General features: G+C 42.4%; 1 protein-coding gene across 3 annotated transcripts in view; it reads right to left on the bottom strand.

The window, feature by feature from the left end:
* Nucleotides 1–4,395: 4,395 nt before the first annotated feature.
* The window catches only part of LOC128886703 (carbonic anhydrase-related protein 10), a 216,126-nt gene continuing 194,420 nt past the window's right edge, over nucleotides 4,396–26,101 (bottom strand). The window contains exons 7-10 of one of the 3 annotated variants that reach the window (XM_054141834.1): nucleotides 9,687–9,841; nucleotides 8,938–9,063; nucleotides 7,118–7,166; nucleotides 6,826–7,031 (exon numbers count right to left, since the gene is read on the bottom strand). In XM_054141834.1, the coding sequence (XP_053997809.1) occupies nucleotides 6,964–7,031; nucleotides 7,118–7,166; nucleotides 8,938–9,063; nucleotides 9,687–9,841 (398 nt within the window). In that variant the 3' untranslated portion in view covers nucleotides 6,826–6,963. Of the gene's footprint in view, nucleotides 7,032–7,117; nucleotides 7,167–8,937; nucleotides 9,064–9,686; nucleotides 9,842–26,101 lie in introns of all 3 variants that reach the window. The other 2 variants (XM_054141836.1, XM_054141833.1) reach the window with 2 other exon arrangements.

Here is a 26,101-nt window from a genome sequence, read left to right as displayed (position 1 = left end):
CCGAAATCACATCTTTAATTTCCATAAAGGAGTGCGAAGGGCCCTCCTCCTCTCTCTTCAATCGAGTGCTGGCCTCTTATTTCTTTTCCTTGTCGCGCCCGCATTCCGTCCCTATCCGCTTTCCCTCTCGGCCGGTACGGTTTCTCTGTCTTACAGGAGACTTTAAGCTTCGTAAGCATATCTCGTTCATCCTCTTACCTTCTGCGCGACTTCGCCACTCGGCACATCCTCGACCTTCCTCTCCTCGCCTCGAAAACTCTTTCCACCCGCTAGACGAGGTCAACGTAATTACGGAAGCGAATAGGATCCAGCTTCCCGTTACTTTGAACGTCGCGAGAGACAAAAGCGCGCTACACGTATCGACGAGCTCTTTCGAGGCTTCTCTATTGTCCACCGCTTTTGGAAGGGGAGAGGGTGGTACCTAAAAGGCACGAGAAAATGTGAGCAGCGAACTATGAATGAGGGAATTTTTCTGACCTTAAGAAACACGTCTGAGAAGTGTTTCGAGAGGTTTCAAAGATGGCTACGTTTGCAGTGGATGTAATACGATTGGTGTAATGTTGGTTCTTGTGTGAATGTTGATGTCGCGAGAGAGGACCTGAAAGATGCATAAAAATGTGAGCAGATAGTAGCCAATAATTTAGAGAAGTATTTTGACTTTAAGATTGATGTCTGAAGAGTGTTTGAAGAGGTTTTGAAAATGGTCACGTTTGCAGTGGATGTAACACGATTGGTGTAATGTTGGTTCTTGTGTGAATGTTGATGTCGCGAGAGAGGACCTGAAAGATGCATAAAAATGTGAGCAGATAGTAGCCAACAATTTGGAGAGGTATTTTGACGTCTAGAAACTACAATATGTAACAGAAATTCCAGTTATTGCACATGACATGAAAATTAATAGAACTATGATATAACGTAAATTTAGAATGTGTTTTTTTTTTTCTCGAGTATGACACTTAGACACACAGAGTTTTAATATCAAAAGGAGAACTTTGGCTTGGTTAGGACTTCCAATAGTCGGTCACTAATAATATCATTGGTACTAAATAATCCTGAAGTATGAAGTTCGAGTTACTTGCTAGAAATAAGGTAATGTCTCGAACTTAAAGTTTTCGACATTCACAATTTCTACTTGTGTACTTTATAATTCAATATTTACAACGGTTCGTCATGTTTAAAACAAGGTTGTTCGTTCGCACTCTACGATAAAAATAAGTCACGCGATTGTATGTCGATGTAAATAATTTATTTCGTTTTGGTTCGGGTATTTGACGACGACTGAAATATACTTTCGTGACCTGCGGAGCTTTTACACTGTGAAATAATTTTCTGTGTTATTTTGGACGCTGAAAGAAGCCATACTCAAAAATGGCACAGAATACTGGAGCGATCCATTGAAAATTCAGATAATGCCGAATTACCTGATGACCAGATTTTAATGGAACCAAAGTATATATTTATTTTCTATTGGAATCGATAACTGCGTATTTACCAAGGAAAAGGGATGTTTGCGTACGGAAATTTTCACGATTCTCGAGCTTTCTAGCGGAGATTGCTTCGTCGATCTCCAACGGTGTCAGCAAGTTTTTCGAATCTCTTCAATCTTCTAATGTTCTCGTTAGAGGTAATTGCTGATAGCACTGAAAATGAAATTGGAGCTTCGGTGAAAAGGTAGAGAACGACGTGCTTTCCAAGAGTATTCTTCTGTAACAGTCATTCAACTCGTGACGATTTCCTTTCCAACTTCCTTCACGAGTATATTCATTCTCGTTAAAATTTGCATTTTATAATCAAAATAATTACCTTCCCCCCTGTAAATTAATTTAGTGGATCAACGTGGAATAAAGATTATCTATTGAGCGATATTTCAAAGAAAACTTCCTGTCTTTCTCAAGTAAACATGATTTCGTCGATTGAACACGTTACTCGTAACACTCGTGCTTTTATTTTTTCAATTTCACCGCATCGAAAAAAGAAAAATATTGAAATTTCATAGAAAGGTACATTTTCGACAAATATTGGATGTGACGTAACTTAGATTCGAGTGGGCGCACATCCAAGTAAAACAGCACATACTAATTATACACACAGGTATGTTATGAATAAACAAATCTTCATCAAAGTGGCCGGGAGAGATTTTCCACAAATGCAGATGATCATCGCAGGACGTAAAGGACAGGATATACCTCGATGCACTCGTTACGCTGACAGTGGAGAATATTCAGCTTCCTCCAGGAAATTATTAAAATTCAATGTGTGACGGTAGAGACATCCTGGAGGGGATATAATGGTCGACGTTAAACGGGAGCTTATCGGACGCACACGTCCGTGGCTTGATTCGATATAACGGTGAACCGTCGGAATTAACGAAACAGGAACTCGATCGACATTAGGGATACACGTACAAACGTGTCTGTCGCGATAAATGGTCCTGGGAAACGGCAGGAATGACGTCGCTCGGTACGTCAACGTCCGCGGCGAAACGGCGGTTCGAGTTTACCCCGACAGTTGTGACAAACGAAACAGCCAAATATTCAATTTGCGTTGCCGCTGCGGGGACGACGAGTCCTGGGAGAACGGCGAGACACGTCAGACAAACCCGACCGACTTATCGGTACGCGAGAGAATGCCCGATGAAGTTGTATTAACGCCGCCCGAAACCGACGGGAGCTACGATCGTCCCGGCGACTCGATCGCGACGTTTTATCTCTCGTCTGTCAATTAGCCGCTCCCGATTCTCGGCTAATTGTTCCATCCAGCGAACGCATCGGCTGCCACGCCGGTGCTCTGCGTAAATTTGCTTCCTCGAAGCTTCCATCGGCCGATAAAGTCGTGTTCGTTCGCGCTCCGATTGTCCCGTCGGTCGTTGACGCGAGACATTCCCGCGTTCGTGTGCTCCTTTCGACGTTTTTTTGGGATTACAGAGACTAGAAACGAACCGACGACGGGAGCCGATCGAATATTCTCGAGTCGTTTGTGCGAGCGAGGAACCAGGGAGCCTCGGCATAGGAAAAGATTAACATTTTGGGATCCTCGAGTCACCTGGACCCTGGTTATAAAGCGTGAATTGGTACAAATCGGTACAAATACGTAAAGGAGCGAGCTCGTGTATTACAATTACGTAGGGTACTAATTCCTTCCTTCTTTTAAGAATTTTATAAATTGTCAATCTTCGTACCAGGTGTCACAAAGTGTACATAGTCGTCATAATTGTACGAAACCTAATTTGTACAACATATGACAGCTGGTCCCCTGTTTATTATTAATAATTTTATTATTATCCTACCGAACGGTAGTGCTATCGCAAGCTGACGTCTCGCGTTAGCGTACAATTTGCCATTTAATAAATAATCGTTAAAACATTCTCTTTGCCAGTCTATCGCGGAAGGTAGAACCTACAGAAATAAATTGAACGATGACAACGATAAATCACCGTCCAGGAAAGCAGAAAGATATTAATAGACAAGGTGAGTCGGCGAGAGAATATTCTCGTTACGATAGCCAGGATAGGCGCGCGAAATTTTCGGATTAGATATCGGCAAAACGCAATTCACTTACCTGGATCCCAGCGGAAGCGTCATCGAAAGTTGCCGCGACGAGGGGGATAATTAATGAAGGATGAAACACGGTCTCAGGACGAAGCTCGAACTTTGGCCGTCGTTCGACCCAATTTCGTCCGAACAATTTGTCAATGTACTAGGATTTTTCGATCACGGCTGGCCGATCGCTCGTCCCGCGGGCTTCGTCCTCGATAAAGGAACGCCGGGGGGTCGTCTGTATCTTCGAATAATTATTTAAACGTCGCTCGGGTCGATCGAACGCGTGAATTCGCGACATGGCGATCCGTTTCTCGATGTGGTCGCTATAGATTTCAGCGAGAGTGGATCGATTTTCAACAATGCAGGAATGTATTTAACGGTAAAAGCTCGGTTAAAGCTTGTTTGTATAATTCAATAAATGATTGAAAGCAGATCCTTGCTAGGAATATTTAAATATCGTTCAGCTGGTTGAATTTTCCATAGATCGCACAAACTTTTTCAATCGAGTTCGTGACACTGTATTATTTTTATTTAATCGTAGATCTAGTTACGCGTGAATGATATTTTTATTTATGTCTGAATAGGACCAGTAAATGTTCCGAAACTTTTTTTTTCATGTATGGAAAATTAACCGCGTGTACGTAGCCTACGATTTGAATATTTTAACATCGATTGGATTCAACATTCATTTCGCAATGTTTTACCTCTGGCGTTCATCTCCACCCCTGCACTCTTCGTATTCGTTACTTTCTCGAACCGATGGAAGACTATCCCAAGTCCGCTCTGTTTCATAATTATTCGAAGAAACGTGACCACTGTAAGATCGAAATAAAAATGAATAAACTCGTAAACACGATTCTTGTACAATATAACGTTGCGTTTATTATTATCGTTACTCGTTAACCACAATCGTTAAACGTTCACTTTCGTATGATACAACGTTAGTCTCTATACACACTCTGCTCTTTTTCTCTCTAAATGTCCTCTTAAATCTGCTTAGGTCTAGTCGGTAGTAGTTTCCTTACGGTTTCTTTAGTGTCTGTGTTTATATACAAAAGCGCTGGATTATCCCCGTCCATCGGCTAAGCTACGAACAACCCAATAATTTTTCTTTTCGCGATCGGTTGGTCTATAGCGCACGACTTTATTCTATTCTCTTGGCTCGCCTTTCTCCGGGAATCCCCTAAACATCGGAGCCATTTCTCATCAAATCGCTCGTTCCGCCTAGGGAATCGTTCGTGGAATTCGACCGTCTTGTATATCGTTCGATCTTCGAGTCACTTCTCGCCCTTTTTTCGCGCCTCTGTTCGTCCGTGTAGCGGCCGTTTTTACGTATATCGGCTACAAAATAATTGACAAAAATCTGTCAAGTAATTCGACAATTCACCCTTCTCGCTTCTGACGTCCGCGTCCCTTCGAGGAGCACGCGAGGGGTTGATTTACCGGAACAGAGCGTGATTCTTGATTCTGTCGCTGGTCTGGCGACGCGAGCACGATGTTTTCTTTCGCGTTCTCGATCGCTACGAATGTTACACGTGGGAGAACAAAAATTCGATCGTCCTTCGGTGAACTCGCTCGGCGATTCGAACGAAACCGATTCATTTGTACCAATTCTTGAACGAGTAGAATCACAAGAATCGCCTTGAATAATAGGACGCGTTGATTCTTGACTAGATAAAAGATAAACAGGGTATCGTTATTTTTTGAATCGAAATTGAAATTTGAATTGGAGCGAATGATAGTTTTAATTTTAATAAAACATTGTGATATGCAATCGGTTTCCCCAAACCACCTGTAGCTGAGCAATTAATTATTGAACGAATTCACCGATCAGTGTAATATTCGTGTTAAAGCGTTGTAATATTTGTGTTATTTTACGCGTTGCCTGTCGCAGAAATGATTTCACATTAGCTTGCGGTGCCGTGGATCTCTAGCTTAACAACAAAAAAATCTGCTTAAAAACTATTTACTATACGGTACCTTTGGTTGCGTAGAATCCACGGAATTTCAATTCTATCCTTTAAAATAAATTTGTTCTCGAATTCGCGCAACAGTCGATGAGTCAATAAAACCTCGCAGTCAATTGGCTTTGGAACGTGACAGAGTCTCATAACTCATGCTGTATTACATGAGAAATATTTAACCCTTTGCCGTGTCTGTCTCGAGTACAATTAGGTTTAGTGGCTTGAGTTTGTAATTGGATTCGATCTGTTGCATTTAAATACGTATAAACAGTTGAAGACGGAAAGAAAATAGGAACATAGGAATGAAAATAGGAATGAAAGAACAACCGAACGAATGAAATGTGAAAGAAACGGCATCGACGATGAAGAACAAGATCGCAATTAAACAGACTCCTCGCTACATGTTTCTACATTCTCAAGGGAGTCATAAAGATTGCGTTCCAATCTCAAATCCCAGACGCGAGATGGGAAACCATTTATCAGAGCAGTTGCGAAAGAAACCATTGTCTTCTTCGTGGCAATTGTTTAAAGGACAAGAAAACGTGATTATTACCTGCTTGTAAATTGAGAGAGCGAACAAGTGAAATCTCATAGATCTCTATCTGTCATCGAATGGGGTTACTTTTAAATCAAATTCAACCGTTTTTAACTTAGCTCAATTAATTAAGTCATGATACGTTAAACAAAAGTGATTAGTAGGACAGTAATAAATTATCGTGTAAAGATGACCAATACAGAAATTAAGTAAAAAAAAAAAAAAGAAAAAGAAAATACTCACTCTTATTTGTTTCAAACAGGTCCAGGTCTTTCCTCCGATTATCCACAAATAACCATCGAAGAGCAAAGGGTGAAATATTAAATTATCCGCACGGACATTTAGAAAAGTTCGCCGATGCGCTCAGCCTCGTTCGTCCTCCTTGGCGAGGAAGGAAGACGATTTTCGTGAGACGTACTCGTCTGGCGAATACAAATTCCCATCGCGCGGGGATACACTTATCATCCCCGACACAATCGGGTGAGGTCGGTCGCGATGGTCGAGAGAAACGGAGCCACAGTGTCCGTGCCAGCTCGTGAATCTTCTTCTTGCACGCGCTGCGGCCTCGAACGCGAATCGATGCCTCATCGAAACACGCAAAGCTCTGTCGATTATTTCTCAGCACTAATTATCGCGTGTCCCCTCGATCACCGTAACCGTTTCCTCATATTTTTCTTTTGTTTTATCAGCATGATTATACGGACGTCGAGAGCAAAGGGGATCGAAGTATCGCGAAGCAACCACGAGCGATCGCTCCGCGTCGCTCCGTCTAAAGTGTCTGCCGTTGGACGAATCGAGTTCCCTGAACCGTGACCCTTCTCGTTTAAGCCTATCCGAGCTCGCGTTCGCATGTCCCATGGGAGATGATCGGCGCCGCTCGTTTAGAAACGAAAACGTCTGCTCCGTTTGCCTCGGTGGCGGCGATTCAGACGATGTTGTTGTGCGAGAGGGAGCCATCGTCCTGCCACGTGTTGGCTGGAAAGAAAAAGTCATCTTTTCAAATTCTCATCGAGACGATCTCTTCGCGAAATGGTAAGAAGTTTGGGGGCTCCACGAGCCTGGATAACGTCACGGGTTACCTCTATAGTGCATGTCCTGCGCCATCGTCGGACACTTCGCATCCGGGTCCTGCACGGTGAAACATAAAACGCGGTTCTGATTAGTCGTTTTGCGTTGGGTTACATCGTTTCGTTTTAAAATCATTCATTTAAGGTCTCATCGACGTCCAAGTTTATGCGAATCATCGTACTCGAACCGGTAAATTGTGTCTGTCCAATGCTCTCGGGGATTTCTAGGCCGATTAGTTTTCTACGAATCGTAATGTATTGTCTATGCTAGCTATATGAAGTGGACGCGTGTAAGTTGCGAATGCGTTTCCTATTTCCTATTTTCTAAATCATCTGTGTGCTATTCGCGCGTAAACAGAACAAAATCGGAAGACGTTTACGCGAGAGAAATTTGGAAACAATAAAAGTGGAGAGTTAGATGTAAGAAAGGCGATTACTCTCGTTTTTGCTTGCGAAGCGGTGCATACATCTACGTTCTTTATAATATAACACAAAGAATGTAATAGAAACAAAATAAAAAGATGGTCTGATTATGATGCGACTAACAATGCTACTTTACTCTGAAAACAGAATGTATATTATACGATGTACATCGCGTGCATGTATTATTATAACGAGACCATACGATGCGTCTATGCTACGCACGTGTAATTCTAATTTTTCTATATACGCAATTACTGGATAAAGTCTGTTTCATTTTAATCTGTATTCTTTGCACCCGTCGTAAAATTCAATTTCATTCCTTCCAAATCTATCCCCGCGTTTATAAATTCTTTCCCTCGACGTTTCCATCGAGTTCGTCGCATTGCAGCTCCGATAGGTAGCCGCAATTTATCGTACCGTATTCCTTTATACTTCTTAATGCACGCTTTTCGTTCTTAGCTCGCTCTACAAAAATTGCAAGCCTCCCGCGTACGAGGCGAGTCACGCAACTGGAACGAATCCTATTCAGTCGAAGGTCTAGGAAAAAGTTGAACGGTGCAACAAAGTCTATCTACCTGCGATCACGATTTCTTTTTTTTTTTTTCCGTGCAAAGTGCAGGTGTAAAGTGCGGTTGTACTTTTCGTTTAAAAGGAGCTACCTTTTCCCCTCGAGATTCTTTTTTTACTCGTGAACGCAGACCCTTCTGGATATTCCGCGCGAGAATACTTTCGCGTATTTACGCGTATTAAATTCGGAAAACAACACTCGCACTTATGGCTGAAGCTGTGCACCTCGTTTCGGTAAATTTTTCTCTATGCGGGACGAGAATACAATCATCCTAATTGCGCGATTCAGTGGTGAAAAGGAATGTTTGCATACGAATTACATTAAATATGATACGATTGGATAATATTAAATATTGCAGAACCGTTTTAACTGGTTTTTAGGATGAATTTGGATGTAGATTTTGACAAGTGAACGTGAAATTTTGATTAAAACTAACGGAGAGCTTGTAGAGGTATTTTTAATGTTCTATATAGGACCAAGATTGTTAATAAAATTATTGAATGCGTCGAGAAGAAATGACTTGAAAGATTTCTGTTTTAAGGAAGCGAAATGTATACATCTAACTAACATTTTGATATTACCAGAACTTATTACTTTTACTTATTTTCCTCTGGTGCTATTTGTTTTCTAACCGTGTTAAAAAGTACAAATGAATAGAATATAAACTAGGCTGCCTCTGCTACGTTTAGAAAACGTGAAACTAATTTTTTTAATTCACGCTTGGACAATAAGGTTCGCAGTGATACACTTGAACGTGCGGAGGTAAAGACCTCGCTGGCAATCGCGTTAGCCGATGAAAAATTAGCTCGCTCGAGAAACAAAGGAGAGAATGGCAATTCACCTTGCGAAAATCGATGTTTGTCCGTATAGTCCTGAAATGAAGGGACTGCACCGGCCTCGAATTGTTCCCCAACGGTGCCTTCGGGGTTTTTTGCGGGCCTTGCATTAGTTTCCTTAGCGCGTAAAGCTGGAAATTGGATTAGGATTACGTTGCAACGACGCCGTTCTCTCGTTCGATATTTAACCATAAAGCACAGCTTGTCGAATAATGACGGGGCGACGGGGAGGGCAAATACAAGAATAAACTAACGACTAACTCGATTCCCGCGTAATGCACTTAACGTATCGATGTTTCGATCCACTTTACAAGTTTCGTTCAAATTGACAACGCAAATTCGCTATTATCCCGCGGGCAACTTTACAAAGCCAACACAGCTCGTTCGCCGCTCGATACGGAAATTAAATCGACAATTTCGTTGCGGAATACTTGTTGGATCGTCGAATCGATCGCGAGCCGGAAAATTTACCGATTTTTTTACCGATTCTCAAAGATTTCAAAGGTTCACGCCCGAGGGTGGTTTGGTATTTACAGACCGTTTCATTGCTGGACTAAAATTCGCTAGGCTTTCAATTCTTGATGCTTCTAAGTCTTCTGGGACTTTAATTTTCTAGAATGTTGATTCTTGGCTTCGATGCTTTTGATGTATTTATACGTTCTAGGTTAGAAACTTCGAAATGAAAGATACGATATTTATAGGACGATAGCTTTTCAGTAATAAACGGACGAGGTAGACGAAGGCTAGGACTTACTTCTTGCGCGGTAATGTAGATGGGTTTATTGAGGATCAACCACACTGCCGTTTCCCAACAAGCGGGATGGGTCATGCTACCCTCGTAGGTCATGTAACCTTTGGTGTTCGGAAGGAGCTTTATCAGCGACAGTGTGCCAATTTCCGCTACATCGCCTGCAAAGAAGAAACAATTCCTTTGTTTGAATGACGAATGTACAACGCGAACTTATAACGCGTGGAAATGTGTGTCATACACTGGTTTATCGGCTAATTAACATATATATTCTAATATAATATAATCAGGTTGAGACTTGGGTTGACCATAGATTCGTTACAGTTATGGTTTCGTGCAGATCGAGTTGAGGGCTCGGAAGATCGGTACTTTAATAAATAGCAAAATGACAAATAAGTATCTCTATTTAAAATGGAATTGTAAATGATTGAATACGAAGGCTCGGAATTAATTTCTACGCCTTGATAATAATATCGAAAGACGTACGCATTATCTCGCGAAGAAACGAGATTTACTCGATAAACTGTCGATATATTAGCACGTGAATGTGATACTGGCCATTAAGTATGGCATCGATTAATATCGGTCGGTATCGAATCCCGATCCCGTCCGCGGCTCATAACTGTGCACCATTGAAAAAGCAAAAAGTCGAAGAGGGACAGAGGATCGTCTAGATTCGAGGTTATTTGCATGTTAAACGATGAAAATCCAGCCGTCGTCTCCCTTATTCCAACGGGAAACGTTGCGTTGCATATTCAGGGACGTTATTTCGAACGCGACAAAATTACTCGATATTCGTCGGGTGTTACTCTTTGAACTTCGTGTCGCGAAACAGGCAGCCTGGAAAAACGAGGACGAAGCCCCGGAGCGCGGGAGAAAGGAAGTTGGACGGAAAGGTGGTGACGCGCGATGATTGGGGCTGTACAAATACACAGGTAACACGCAGCCCGGAAACTTTGCTCATTGTTCCCGTTGTATCCGCTCTGTCTGAAATTTGATTATCGGTATACTGCACTTGCGACGCATTCTGACGTTTCGCGATCCCACAATGCCTTCCAGCGGCGATCACCCATACCCCCGCCCCGAATAAACGGATAGTGGAATTAACTACCGTAGTTGGACGAATTTTCAGGCATTATGGGATTAATCCGATCGATTCTTCTTCGGTAACGACATCAAGCTCTTGGGTGCGTCTCGAATGGTTCGTAACGCATACGATATTGTACAGTCCCGAAGGAATTCTACGATTATTTGTTCAGATATCGATGAAGAATACGTATATACATATACGTATATACATATACGTTTGTTCTACAAATGCGAGTAATGTTTTAATATTCAATTCCTTTTTAATGTGATACTATTAATTCTTCTTTAAAAAAGTAAGCTCCATTACTGACTATTTATTACGTATCAGCAATGTCAGCAATGAAAAAGAAACTCAAGTATGAATGTTCCTTTTCTCTCTAGAATAACGTAAAACGATTGAAAATTTGGTAATGTGTATAAACAGAAATTATTTTGAGATGCTCCTTGCATACTTTAGAGCAATAGAAATTGTCAAAGAAGAGTTCAAACGAGTCAAACAAAAGCTACCTTGACCCCTCGAACTTTTCCCTTTGATCCTTGATAAAGTAGAATTTTCCAAAGTTTTCTCAAACTTTAAAGCGTTGCATACACGAAACAACATATTTCAAGACATCTCGTTACGGCTTCCCAGCAGCCATTTTCTCGATGAATTTTGCGGAACCGGTCAAAGTAAACGTAAAACACACAGTTTAAAGCTACACGGGCGTACATCCACTAATAGCAGTAATGAACTAAACCAAATAAAACTTGGTAGCGTCGGATCAGCCGTACTTCTTTCAACCATGATGTACTTCTTTCCGCCGTTTTCGTTGCCTCCGTAGTCGTGTGGCTGCACACGTTGCGCGAAGCTTTCCCCGACAATTATTTTTCTAGTCGTTCCGAGGAGACGGCGAAGCAACCTTTGAAAACGAAATAAATGTTTCCCTTACATGCTCCTGCATCGTAGCTCGTCCCACTCTACTCAGCCTCGTTATACTTTCATTCTGTGTTATTCAAAATTCATCTTTGTCCTCTTTGAAACCCCGCTACGAACAGCAACTTTACCACCGTATGTAAACTTATGAGACGAAACGTTACTGCTATTCGCATTCCCACTGTAAATATTAATTAGCTGTCTTTGACTTTGTATAAATGGCAGCGTGTAGTCTGATGGGTATTTAAAAGCTTTGTAGCTTGCTTAGTGGCTGTTACACTTTATCGTTGAGATTATTGCGATAGAAACTTGAGTGAGTAAACTTGAGAAAGTATAATATTTCTAGACACCAGAATGACGCCTCCGCTGTTCTTACTTTTCGCATTGTAGGCATTTCAAAATTAATTAACTGTCATATATGTTCATGTACAGCTTCGACAATTTTTTTCTAACGATCTAAAATGCACAGATCAGTCGATGCAGTACTTTATCTCGAATAAATTCTCGAGACACTCTTCTTTCTTCCTCGGGTAAGAATTACTCTCGCGCGTTCTTATATTACGATCCTGAATTAATTTTGACCACCATATGCGTTTATGTACAACTTCGACAATATTTTCTAACGATCTAAAATGCACAGATCAGTCGATGCAGTACTTTATCTCGAATAAATTCTCGAGACACTCTTCTTTCTTCCTCGGGTACGAATTACTCTCACACGTTCTTGTATCGCGATCTTAAATTAATTTTGACTACCATATATGTTCACGTACAACTTTGCCAATTTTTTCAAACAATCTACAGTGTACCCACCACCAACAAAAAAAAACTCGAGTCAATTCTTGCAGCACTTCGTCTCCAATAGATTCTTGAAACACCCCTCTTCCTTCGCTTCCACCTCCAGATACGCACCCCTTTGAAGAACGCCCTACACGTTTTTTTTTTTTATTTTTTGTTACGACTCAAGGATGAGAAGCCTACTCAGGGGTGTCGTGCACCCCACTTTTAGAAACCATCACGAACGATCGACAGTTGCGTCTCGAACGGCGCTCGAAAACATTCCCTCCCAACGTTTCACGCCTCGCGTTACGTAAATTACGGGCTCGAGGACTGCTGGGAATCACAAGCCGAGTGAATATTGTGGCGCGGAGCACTCTTTTCGAGTGCACTCGACGGGGAACCCGTTCGAATACACGGCCACCCCTCCGATGTTACGTCGATTCGTAACTGCCACACATCTATGGATGATTTGTGTCTTTCGAACGACGGCGACGCGCGTGGAAGGAAACGACGCATATAAGGCCATAATTCCACGGGATTACGTGGAATATAAATCTCAGTCGGGGGTGTCGAGCACCGTCCAATAACAAATTGATGCCGCTTGTAAACAGAAACTGTAGTTACGGCCGTCGACTTAACGGTTCGTCGTCGAACGGTAACTGGCCGTATAGGTGTTTATTATTGTTTCGATCGCGCGAACGATCGATATCGGACGATTTCGAGACCGTTAGAGGGATCGAATTCTCTGGACGTAGAGAAAATCATCAATATTTGACGACTGTGCGATCAACATTCTTGCTCCTCTTGAAACTGTATTAAGCGATGTCGAAATAATCGTGAATTGTTGTTAACCGAACAAAATTTCATTTGCGTAACGATACTAGCTGGTTGTTTTGAGAATAAAACGTTTCCGTTTTCATGTATTTAAACAGTCGATGCAATGCCTGCTTATCGTCGATGTTTAGAAGCGTTAAGTAGAAATACGTAAGTAGAATAGGCCGGAAATAGTCAGACGGGAATCAAGTTATACTGAATTCGTTGTCAGAAGAATATTCGTCGCGAAAAGAATTATCATATTAGAATTATAGTAATCTGGGACAACGTCCTGTCAGATTGTAAACAATTATTTAATTTTCTTGTCATCGAACCATACATCTATTCCACGAATTTGCGAATTCGATATGGACACTCATCGCAAATGATTGTTTAGCCTGAAAGTCTTAAGTTAGCTATACATTCCTATTATGTTTAGTTATTACATGTGTCGTTACGAATTTCCCAATGTATAAATAAATATCCCCCTCCCCTCTCCCAAAGAAATATCGAAAAGACTGTCTTCCCCTCCATTTCTCAAGAAGTCGAGGTAGTTTTTCTCATTCGAACACGAGTTTCTTCTGGCTCCACGCGTTCTCAATGGTTTGATCCAGCCGGATGATTAATCGCGAGGTCAGGAACCGCCAGGTCCTCGTAAAAAGAACCTCGACCTCCCACCCACACCCTCCACACACCCCCCTCCCCCTCTCCTTGGGCAACGAGGAAACTCCTCGCGGCGTCATTAATCGAGCATTAATAAAAATCATCCGACGGGGATGAAACTCGAATGCGACTCGCGCCAGTGAAAAGCTTCTTTTCCGTCGTAAGAGGGCGCGTGTATCCGTCGCGACGTCGCGACGCGAGGCGGCTATTTCTCGTATCGGGTCCGTGACATTAAGGAGGAGCGAGCGTGCCAGCAAATGGTGGTCTGACACAGGGGATAAATGTGCCATCCCCTCGCCCTCCGTTCTTGTTCTCGTCTTCCGTCGCGAAGGGGAACATTTTTAGGACAGCATTCAGCCCGCTTAGAGGGCAGAATGTAGGAGAGCTGTCAACCTTTTATCCGCGGGTTCTCGTCTTCCACGAGCCACCAACCCTTCCGTCGTACACCACGGATGCTCCTTTTCATCCCCTTTCGTTTGAGACCGCGCGGTTGGGTTCGCACGCGCCCCTCAATGCGTGTCGCGACGCCTTACTTTTATTTATCGCGGTGCGTTACGTGTTCCTTTTTCCTCTCGCGCCGCCAACGGACGACGAAAGAGGCGGATGATAAATAATAAGCAGCGAGCACGACGACGGTGGAGAACGTATCAACCGTCGGCGAATCGAAGGGACAGGAAACGAGAGTCTCGTGGTTAACGAGACGGAAACGACGGCGAACTAGGCCATTGGCGATTGTTTCGCGCATCAAACTGCGGTTTTAACGGATTAATCGATTAATTGGTATCGATCGGGAACGCTGTTCTCCGGTGACTTTGGATCGTTCGCTCTGGGAGATGCGACATCTACAGAGCCTGACTTCTACGGTCGTTCGGGACTCTCGAAATAATACGAATTTTATTGAAGAGTACTATTCTGTTTTTCAACCAATTTTCAAACGTTTTATATTTGCCACGATTATTTATGTATATAAACTTTCGTCGAAGAACATACAAACATTATACCCTGTATCCATATTACTACTCATTCTGAAACACAAAGTTCGAAACATTTATACGATCGAATACATAATATTATTAATTTTTCTATTCAAGTTGAAACGTCTGGAGTTGAAAATCCACCTCGACCAGTCCATTTCGACGTTTAACTCATCTCCGACATCATTCCCTCTAATTCAACCATTCCTCTTCTCCCAACAGCCGTTCCTCGATCATTCTTTCCACCCCTGTGTCTCCGAAGGTACAAACACCGGAGGTCCTCGCGAGCGAACGTGCCGTCATATTTTATTCGCATCGATAGCATCGAGAGGCTTTTTCTTCAGGCGCGACGAGCAACGGGGAGAAAGGACACGGTATATAGACAATGAAAGAAAAAAAGGTAAAGAAAAAAAAAAAATGAAAGGAACTCGAGAGGTGACAAATAACAATAAAGCGACGTCGATGATGGAGAAGTATCTTCCGCGAAGCGCGGCTGGAATCGAGAGGGAGAAGATGGTCCCCTCTTATGATTAATGAAATGCATTAACTCCTGCATGGAGAAAGCTTCGGTCTGGGAAAAATTTCGTTCGAATAATAGATGACGAATGAAAACACCGTACAGCGATTTATCCTCAACGTTTATGTCGTTGGCCATCGAGGCAAGCTTGCGTTCCTTCGACGTGAAATGTATTATCTTAGAATCAATTTTTAATGCAGTGTTCATTCAGCGATAGTGATACATATTTTTTTTTTAGCTCCGGCACTTTTATTCAAGTTAATGGCATCGGTCTCTGTGCGGCCTCTCCCTTCGGAACGTTAGATTTCTAGAACTAACCATCTTAGTACGAGTCGTGTCGTTCATTTCGGGAACGCTAATTAGCAAGCGAAGCGAATTATTTAATTATCGATTGTACGAGGAATGACGTATCGCTCTTGTCGCGAAGAGGGTAACTCGTACGTAAAATTTTTTATTCCAGAACAGTCTGAAGGGACTTCTCGTTCTGAAAATGTTCGGTAATAAATTAGTTACTTTCTCTCTTTTTTTTTTATTGGCACTCTTCTGTCAAATGTTTTTTTTGTTTTTTTTTTTTTTTTTTTTTAAGGAATACGGTTGGGAGGTCCTTGGCCATTATTCGTTATTTATCCAGAAGCAAATCATTTGATGGACATCGCTAAACAAAATCGATGATACCTTTTTACATTTAAATAAATTATTAAAATTTTAATAATTATCATATTCAAGATACGACGTAGAGGAGAATATACACAACTCGAATGAATTCTTCGAGGCTAAGAGCATCATTTTCGTATTTCGTATTTCTGTTTGGTTATTTGTAATTTTTCCTTCGATAAAATAGAAATTTGCGCGAGAATTATGGCCAGGGGGGGAGGAGGAGGAGGAGGAGAGCGGACGAGATTGAGAAACGAGTCACGTAACGTTGGGCTAGGTATTCGATTTTTGAAACCACTCTCGGCGCAGGCAATGAATTTTCGAATTTCCGCTACGCGGCGCAGAAACGCGAAACCGGTGCGAGCGTTTTCGCGACAACGATCCATCGCGATCCGTGCTTTCTGTTAAATTAGTTCTTTTTCGTGGAATTTTCGTTCCGCGTTGGGACCATTTCACCGGATAAAAGGAACCGGAGGAATTTGTACGCTCGTGTTTCGAAAGTATTTTTTTGATAGACAAACAGATAGGTCGTGCGCAGACTGCGGATATTCAGGCATTTATGCCAAGTGTACGAGAATATGCGTAAGCGTTATTTAGAAGACGAGACGTATTTACGTTTAAATTTCAATTCTTCGTCTGAGAAACAAATACGATGAAAATGAATTAGCTATTATTTTCCAATTTCAAATAACTGTAGGACAATCGACGAAATAAATCGATATAAATGATTGCAAACAGTTACATCTTCGTTGCGTTTCAATTAAAATTTCTTCGGGCCTGATTTCTTTTCGCGATCCTCTATTATGATCCCGAATAGGAGCCACGAAAGGTTGAAATCGACGCCTCCTGTATTCGATTCATTTCTCACACCCAATTTTAGGTGACACCTACCCTTTCGCTTTCGTTTTAATATTGTTCAACGTTCGCGCGTCTATGCCGGAACTTGACAAGAATTTTTCTCGCCCCTGTAATTATGACGCGTTTGCGGTAAAATTCCGGAAGTTCGCGCCACGCGGCTATGAACTAACTGAAATTCCGAAAATGTCAGTTCCGAACGAGGCACGCCCACAAAATCGATGAAATACTTCACCGCTGAAAATATTAACTGTGTTCCGTCGCGTGGAACGTTAGTATGTACACCGTGAAAAATCGCAGAGACACACCGAACGGGAACGACAAGTTTTTCTTTTTTACCCTTGTCCCTGTGAAAACGGGAGGTTCTGTAATCGCGCGAAATGAATCGAAAACGAGCAACAGAGTTTTTTAATTTGAGAAAATTCCATTTTAAGAACATCGATCTTGAATCTCCTTTGGTGCACGTGTACGACTTGACCAGCGTGTCTGACCGTTTTACTCGGCATTTCTACTTATGTTGGTAATTTACGTTGCTTCCGTTACGTCAGTGTCCATTTCGATTAGTTGTAATCATTAAAAAAATTGCAGTTTGCATACAACAGGTATGGTACGTTAGACAACGCCAGAATTAGTAGAATTGGCCAGTCGTGGTCAGACATGGTTAGCCAAACTTTACGATTTATTTTTACGAAAACGAAGCTTCCTATGAAAAAATATCATTCTTCATTTTCGATTCGTTTTCAAGCAAGGAATCATCCCCTGTTGATGACGTTATATTTATGACTAGCTGTGCCCCATGGATTCACCTTTCTTGTTCCTTGTATACATCGCGAGGGAAACCTGTGCAAAATTTCAGCTTTCTAGGTGCAAGGGTTTAATCTGGACGTTGGTCGTAATCAGTCGGGACTGTATTCTTATATATATCTTATATTACATTTTTGTTAAACGACATCGGGAATGGAAAGGAGAGCGTGGTTGAAATATTGCGAGGTAGCGAGATGATACGTGTTCTAAATTAGCGCGGAGGAACACTACGAAACGGATTTATAACTATGTTACGCGGGGGTGGAGGCGTCACACTGAATACTAATAATGTGAAATGAGCTTTGAAGATAAAGCCAGCGTCGTTTGGACTAATGTTCGGACGGAATACTTTCAGCGCGAGGGACTTATTTAATCCGTGATTATATACCAGCTTGGCACAGAAATTCGAATCCGACATTTTCTTTGTTTCTTCCTTCGTCAGTTGTTAACTTTTGGTTAATTTGAAAGTTCCAAATGCAATGATTATTATAACGCCATATATCCGGCGAGTTAGTATTTATAATAAAAGAACAATATTCTAAGAACAAATTACTACACCGAAGTGACGTCAGATCGATGCGAATCTGAATATGATTCCTTGTCGTATTTATTTTATTTATTTCTCGTAGCAACTAGGTAAAGTGTTTACCGTATTCGTTATATTCACATTAAAACACTAACAAATAATAATAACCTATTTTTCAACAAAGTTACTAGTCGAACAAACGATAAAATCCGAATTACGTAACGAAATATTTCACTGCGAATACAAATTTCATTAAATTGCTACGCCGGCTTACTCGTCATTTATTAGCGAAATAAAACTGTACCCATCGCTTGTTAAATCGAAGATTCGTTTCAAGTTTCCCTCGAAGGAGTCGGATCGAGCAATATCGAGGCTAAGAATAGACTCCGAGATCACCGATTCGCATCGAACACCGATCCCGTGGGAGATTCGTGGAAACAGATATGGTTGTTCCCTTATCTATTATCAGATTGACTCGTGACCATCATCGATATATCCGGTGTGTCGAGGGTTGTTTGCTCGGGACACGCGCACGGTTGTTTGCGTGGAAGTCGAGCGTCATCCGGAACAACGCGAAGGGCTCTTAGGAAAATTGACCGACCCTAATGGTCCGGGCACACACCTAGGATAATGATGATGACAGTGGCGATAATCGCAATATATGAACGTCACGAGCGTAAGCCAGCGCTCCGGATCCCCTGTGTGTTGAATCGAACTTCGTGCACGGGCTCTTCCCGCGGACGCGCGGCGAGAAACTCGCATCTTGGGGAATGAAAAATAAACTATCACGGTTCTCGCTTGTTACATACTTCGGTGGAAAAGTGAATTCGAATTACGAAATTAAATTTCAAGTTGATCGAAGCGAGGGTCGTTTAAATATTTGATCGGATGAATCGATGTATGTTCTTATTCGTTGCATGACAACCAACGATACGGTGACGCGCAACAGGTACTCGAATGTTATACAAAGCACCCTTAAAAAGTATTAAACCGCTCTTAAGAAGTGAAACACTTAACCCCTGGTAATTCTTTCGTAATTTTACGAGCGTTAAATTTTACCCGGAGTATTTTCGCACGTGACGTAACTTTATTCAAGATTTGCTCGTTCGCTTTTCACTTTTTCTTCCACTTGTTCCGCCTCGAGGAACAGCTTGAAACTTTTCAACAAACAGATTTGACCTACGGGCCTTGACGAGCAAGTTTTTCGAGCGAGTGTTCCGACTGCGCGAGCTTTGCTTAAGGAAACACGTTGACGAACCGTTCCGTTACAGTGAGAACTCCGTTCGAGAGCTTCGATCATTATTCGCCGTTAGTCGAGTTACACGTGATCGCCTGAAAACCGAGGCGTTTAGATTTTACGTTTTGGTATCACCGGAGACATCGTTATTTTACCTGAAAGGCCCGCGAATATCTTTCGATTCGACAATTAATAACGAAGAGCTGATAATTCGGAGATAAATTCAACGAACGTTTCGATTTTATTTATATTAATTTTTGTTACGATAAACGGTTTATGGAACGCACAATCTTCAGATAGAAACGTTGTTTAATTTCGTTCTACGATTTTATCAGCGTGGGAAGCATGGAAATAAACTTTACATTTTGCAGAGTATAGTTGTATTTTGACGGTTTGGTAACAAGTATCACTTTCTCGGTAGAAAATAAATTTCTCTTGAACACGTATCTCATTACCGGGCTGACAGTAAGCTTGTGTTTGATTTAATTTAATTTACACAAGTGCAACGCATGTTAATCGATACTCGTTCATACGCTCATTAAATGCATTGAATTTTCCAAATTAAATTCAGTGCTCCATGCTTGAGTTCAATTACGTCCGACTCTATTCACGCGGTACAATTATCAAATAAAAACGATACAGCTCTTAGAGCGCAATCTTCTACGCGGCACAACATTGATGTTCGTTTTTACGAAGGGCAATTAAATACATTGTAAATATTCATAGATTTTAAGAAACGAAGATATACTTTCATTTTTCAAAATCGATACCGCAAAATTGTTACAAACTTGCCAGTCGCTCGTATCGATGCGAACATTTGAACTACGACGAGCTAATTACACTGTGTTACTTACAATTCCCACAGTTTCAATGATTAACTAACCCTATTCTAGTTGACGTGCTACGAATGAACGTTCACAGAAAATTTGCTTCTTTCCTTTCTTTCAGACAAATGAATGATGAAATATTCACGAGTACAGTGTCAATAATAAAATAACGCATCTCTTTTTTTTTGTTTCGTTTTATTACTTAAGATACGTATCTTTAATTATACATCTCTCTTTAATTCCCGAAGGAGCCTCTCGTTTCAGACGTTTACACGGGAACGTGGCCTTAAAACATGCAGGCTTTCTCACGGGTTACCAGCACGTGACCCACGAGGCTCTACATCTGTTTCCAGCGGCTAGGTACAACCCCGAGGATTCTCGCGAGCGGTGAACGCGTCAAGTAAATCTGCAGAACGGCGAGTTCGTGCCGTTCCGTTTCCCGGCTCAAGTGATTCCAATAATTCATGAAACATTTTTCGCGTTCATTACTCGAAACCGTCTGCGCGTGCGGGAATCCACCTCGCGGGATTTCACGTGCAGCGAAACCTGTTCACGTTTCCCTATTCAAAATCGTTTTAACTATTTAAGCCGGTTTCCAATTCCGCGGCTATTTCGTTTCTTTCTCCGGGAAACTCGGTGCGCGGTGTCGTTCAATGTTTAACCGCGATTGGAAGACACGTTTCCATTTGGGGAGGATATTTTAACAAATTCTCGTCTCGTTCCGGGTGGAAAGACAACGCGACGTTTCGAGCAGGTGGTTTTTTTAACAGTCTAACTGTGGTTTGACCACCGAGGTCAAAGTGAGATTATTTCTTGTGCGTACGTGTTGTTGTAGTTAGAGGGAGGAGAAACGAGATAATTTAGATAGATGTCCTCGAAGATTGGGGTGAAACTCGGTGGGGTCGTTTTTTAAGAAATTTGTCGTACCACGAAGCCGAACCGACCGACTTTGTAGGTTTAGCGTTGATAACGTTGATATTAACAACTGAGTAGTTATTTTCAAAGAGAAGTTCGGTAGTTCTATCGAGTCTCTATTATTTGAACAATTTTCACAGCTGACGTTCGTTTTCTTGACTTTAGCTCGAACGAACATTACGCAATGGTAACCAACATACAGCCAAATATTAAAAACAGACGATCGCAAGTGTAGGAAAAATTCGAAATTTAGGGCATTTAAGCGTCGATTCGTTCACAATTTTATAGGCTCGCGTATGCCGCGTCGTGTTACGCTCACTGTTAATATTTCTCCGTTCTACGAATAAACAAACGCGATCCCGATTTTCGAGCATTACGCGAACGTAACCAAAGCGCCGACGGGTTTGCGCGAAGCTCGATCCCATCGTTGATTACAAAAGCGTGTTAATTCTCGGCCGGTGATTCCATGCGCGTCAACGGGGCTTATTTCTTGAACGGCGGCCCCCCTCCGCCCCCGCGCGAGAACAAAGCCCTCGAAACGGCGCAACCGCGCCCCCTTCGTTGTCAAGACCACCAACAATGACCGCTCGATGCTTTGAGAAACGCTGCCATCCAGCGTGCCACTGGTATACGTCAACCGTTTGGCTCTTGGCGCAAACCACCCCTCTCTCGTTGCGTCGTGCAACGCTAGGCGGATGTCTGCATACCTACGAAACGCGGATAATGGACGAAATATTCGCCAGGTATGCGCGGTATTAAACCGACACCCGCTGAAATTGTATTTTATAGCCGTGCAGAGACAACTGTTACGCCCTCCCGTTGGTATAGGCTCTGTCTACGACGCAGCCTTGTCCCGGACCCCCACGTTAACGAACGTTGAGACCATTTACGGTTGGAACAAATCTGGCAATCCACTCGAGACACTCCGATGATCCGTTACGCGGTTACGCCAACTTTCCTGGCAGGAAAAGGTCGAAAGTTTCTTTACACTCGATGCTCGGTTGAATTTTAACGCGAGGGTGAGAGGTGCATTTAAATCGCGTTGGAGGACGTTTGCTGAGGATCTTAGGCTGCATTTCGGGCCTGAATCCGGGACTTTTGGGGTCTGATTGTAAGAGGAGTGGAAGAGCAGCTAGTAAAAGTTTGATGATAAAAAGAAACAGTTTTTCTACGTGTATATTAATCTAGCTTACTCTGTCCCGTTGCTTATTGCTTCCTTGGTCATTTTTGTTCACCATTTTGAAAGTTTGATAAAAATTGTTCGCCATGATATTGTCATTGTGAAAGGTTCGAACTAATATCCTGAATTTTTATGAGTCGTTCGGAACGATACTGGCAACGCGGCAGTCGTTTAAACATGGGTCGTTGGGACCCCCTGTGACCGACGCGTTATTTCCAGAACGTAAAAATTCCAACCTAATTACATGCGAAAAGTGAACATTTCAAGACCCTTGAAATTCGAGCGATTGGCAAACTACGATCGTAAGAAGACTGTAATTAACGTCTCTGATGAATTTTCGTCGAGAACGGCAAAACGTCGTAACGTTTCTATTTATTTCGCGTACCACGGTATGGAAGTTGATACAAATGACGTCGAAGCAAAGTCGCGTAGCATACAAATGAAGCAAGAAGCCATAAAGAATTTTATATTTGCTCCCAGCGACGACAAGTAATGCATCGCATTTTTCATTTCACTTTGGGAAATGCGAGCATAGACACGCGCCGTATTCATATTCAGTCCCGTCCAGGCCTGTCTTATTTCGTCTCTCTGTATTTTATTGTTCCTATATATTACCGGGGCGTTTACGACGAAAGATACACAGGATTGCATCCCATCCTTTTTCGCGAACGTACGACGGAAAGAGTCGTGAAATACACGTACGATTTCTTACTCGCCATCGACTTTGTTGTATCATTGGAACGCTTCTCTCGAACGAATACAATCGGTGCTTTATTTCCATTTCATTTCGTACCGAAGAATACGTACTACGTTTTGATATCTCGACACTCTTCTGTCCTTTTGTCTGCTCAATGGAACAACGACGGCGTTACGCGATCCTGACGCTACACCTGACGTTACGTTTGCTAGTTGCTACACAATTGGGGAATCGTGCGACATTCCACCACGATTATATTTTTGTTTGCAGACTTCAGATCGTCACGACGTTCTTGTGGACATACCTGATTTACAAATTTAATCAGACATTCGAGGCCACTGCTGCACCATTTCTACGCACTTTTGTGAACCCGTTAGACTGAAATTTTGCATACGTTGGTTTGGATGACAAAAGGAGCTGCTTTGGATTTTTTCATTTCAGAGAGTATCAATTATTCTAATTTCACGCTTTTACGTCACGATATCAGATCTGGAGATCGTGTTTCTAATAACATAATGGTACATCGTGAATGAAATCGTTAAAGTTTCAGGACAAATAACTATAATTGATTTCAAGTCCAAAATGGTATAACACAAATTTAACGTTCCACATGAATCACCCTCGATACTACTCATCGATATCGTTTACGCGAACATCGCGTATAAAAATGATCACGGATTTTTCGTATCTTCTAAATCAGCCGAAATCATACGTTGAGCTTAAAGTGAGACGTTAATTTTGGCCACCGCGGTTGTCGTCGAATGTTCGCACGATTGTTACAAATATTCATCGCGAATAAACGTTTACAGCAGTTTTGACCGACCGATAGGGGCAAAATGTACTGAAAAAAAATAAAAAATAAATAAAACGGAAACAAAAATAACGTTCATTTCGCGTACACGAGCCGATGAGTTTATTGCGTGCGCGCGTGGGCACGACTCGGCTGCAACGTTTGAATTAAACTGATTCATAAATATTAACACTCAGTGTTTACATTACGGCGTACGATGCCCACGGGACGCTTATATTCGATCCAGAATGCACGCGTGTCGCGTGAACGCGACGTAATCTCGCGACAACGGCGGAAAATGTAGAGGCGCAGGCAACACCGTGCACGGCCGCGATATTTTCTTATTCGAGTTCGGGTGTTATCGTTGTAGAAACCCGAACGCTCTAGTCAAAATTCTCGCGAATCGTCTACCTGCCTACATTGAAAACATTTAAATGTTCACCATCGATCGAGACGTGAAAATAAACATGGCGAAATCTCTGCGGGGTCTATGTATATTCGAAACAATCGCAACCGGCTTGGGAACAATAGCATTTAATTCTGTTTTTGTTTAATCTCGCGGTGTTAATTAAATCCCGAATTGGTAATTTCGTCCGTAAACACGGTGCGAAAAGGTGGTCGCTGGAAAATGTAAGAACTTCGTCTGCACCGCTGTCAATTTACTATCCGAGTGTACGGTTTCTAAGTGGACTGCGGATGTTTACGCAAATTTATGTCTTTTTATAGATTTAAATGCAAGTGGATCTACGCGTGTGTCGATATTTTATATATTTTGGGATTTGTGAGATTTTCTCAATCCCATACACGTTCGTACCCTCTGTATCATTTGAAGAAGTTTGACTAAATTAAATAATAGCTTCGATACAATCATACGAACGCATCATTTAATTGACACGAATTTCTTCGACAGATATAGCGACTACGAGTATCTGTAGGACTGACCGTATGTACTAACCACGAAAAAAAGGTTTACACGCACCTATGCAAAACGAAATATCGATATTATTACATCAATCAATAGAATATATCTGACACACTTTTTATATATTCTCTATGTACATTTTCCACACTGGTGTATCTATTACGAATGCATAAAATCCGCGGTCTAACAATCGCAAAGAAAAAAAGAAACCAACCTTTCCTGGAACAATCATGATATTTCACCAACAATTCGCAAGAACAATCACACTTACCACGCACGTATGAAATAATATCCAGTCCTCGTTCACCGATCTCCCGCGACATGGCCAAATCCAAGAAGTAAATCTCGATCAACAACACCGAGCAATCTTCCGAGACGACTGCTAAAAGTTTCGCGTGTTCCGTTAACGGTGAATGGCAATCCGTATCGAGATTCCAGGCGGGGAAGGGAAACAAAGAGAAATCATAACACGGCCGAGCGTCTGGCGAGCCGTAAACACGTCCGAAGAATTCCCAGGGAAAACAGAGGAAGAGGGGTTGCTAAACGCGCGGAAGGAATTCAGAGGAGCGATGAAACGAGATGTGTCGATACTCCCAGAGGGTCTTCCACGCGAAAGTGCTCGGGTGTCCCCCCGTTAAACGATTCGTGCCCTGGAAGCGTGGCCGTGGATCTTTTTATCCTTCGCGCGACACGATCGACACGCCGGGGGGGTCTCGATTTACAAGGGACAACGATGTCACATAGCCGGACCAGCTACCGTGCATAAATCTCGCGGCGCGCACGCCGCAACTGTGCGGCCGTGTGTGCGTGCGCGGCCGTGTATTTTAATCAATACCCTGTTGACACCGCGACCACGGCACATAAATCATGAGACAATGGTGAACGCCGCGCGGGGGGATGGACCGACGGGAGGGGGAGGGATCTAAGTATTCCATTGTCGCGTACGTAACCGAGGTGCCGATGTGTATACTACCGGCTACCCTCGGCTCACCCCTTCGCGACTACAATGGCCGCTTCTCGAAAAGTTTCCAGGTATTTATTGCGAAATTTCGCGAGCAGGAGACTGTATCGCGATCGAGGGCAGAAATTCTCAGAGGTGGGCGTGGGATACTTCGGAGGGACGTGTTTCTTGAGGGGGTAAATATGGGAGGGGGTGGGAGTTAATGATGTTTGGAAATGGGGGATTCGGAGGGAACGGTGGAGATTGATGGAGGCTGTGAGTGGTTCATGTACAAAAATGGGGGGTTGTAAGTGAGGAATGTATG

Source organism: Hylaeus anthracinus, unplaced genomic scaffold, assembly GCF_026225885.1.
Source record: "Hylaeus anthracinus isolate JK02 unplaced genomic scaffold, UHH_iyHylAnth1.0_haploid 11985, whole genome shotgun sequence".
Taxonomy (NCBI): Eukaryota; Metazoa; Arthropoda; class Insecta; order Hymenoptera; family Colletidae; genus Hylaeus; species Hylaeus anthracinus.
Note: the sequence above shows the minus strand (reverse complement) of the source record. Positions and strands in the feature narration are given on the sequence as shown.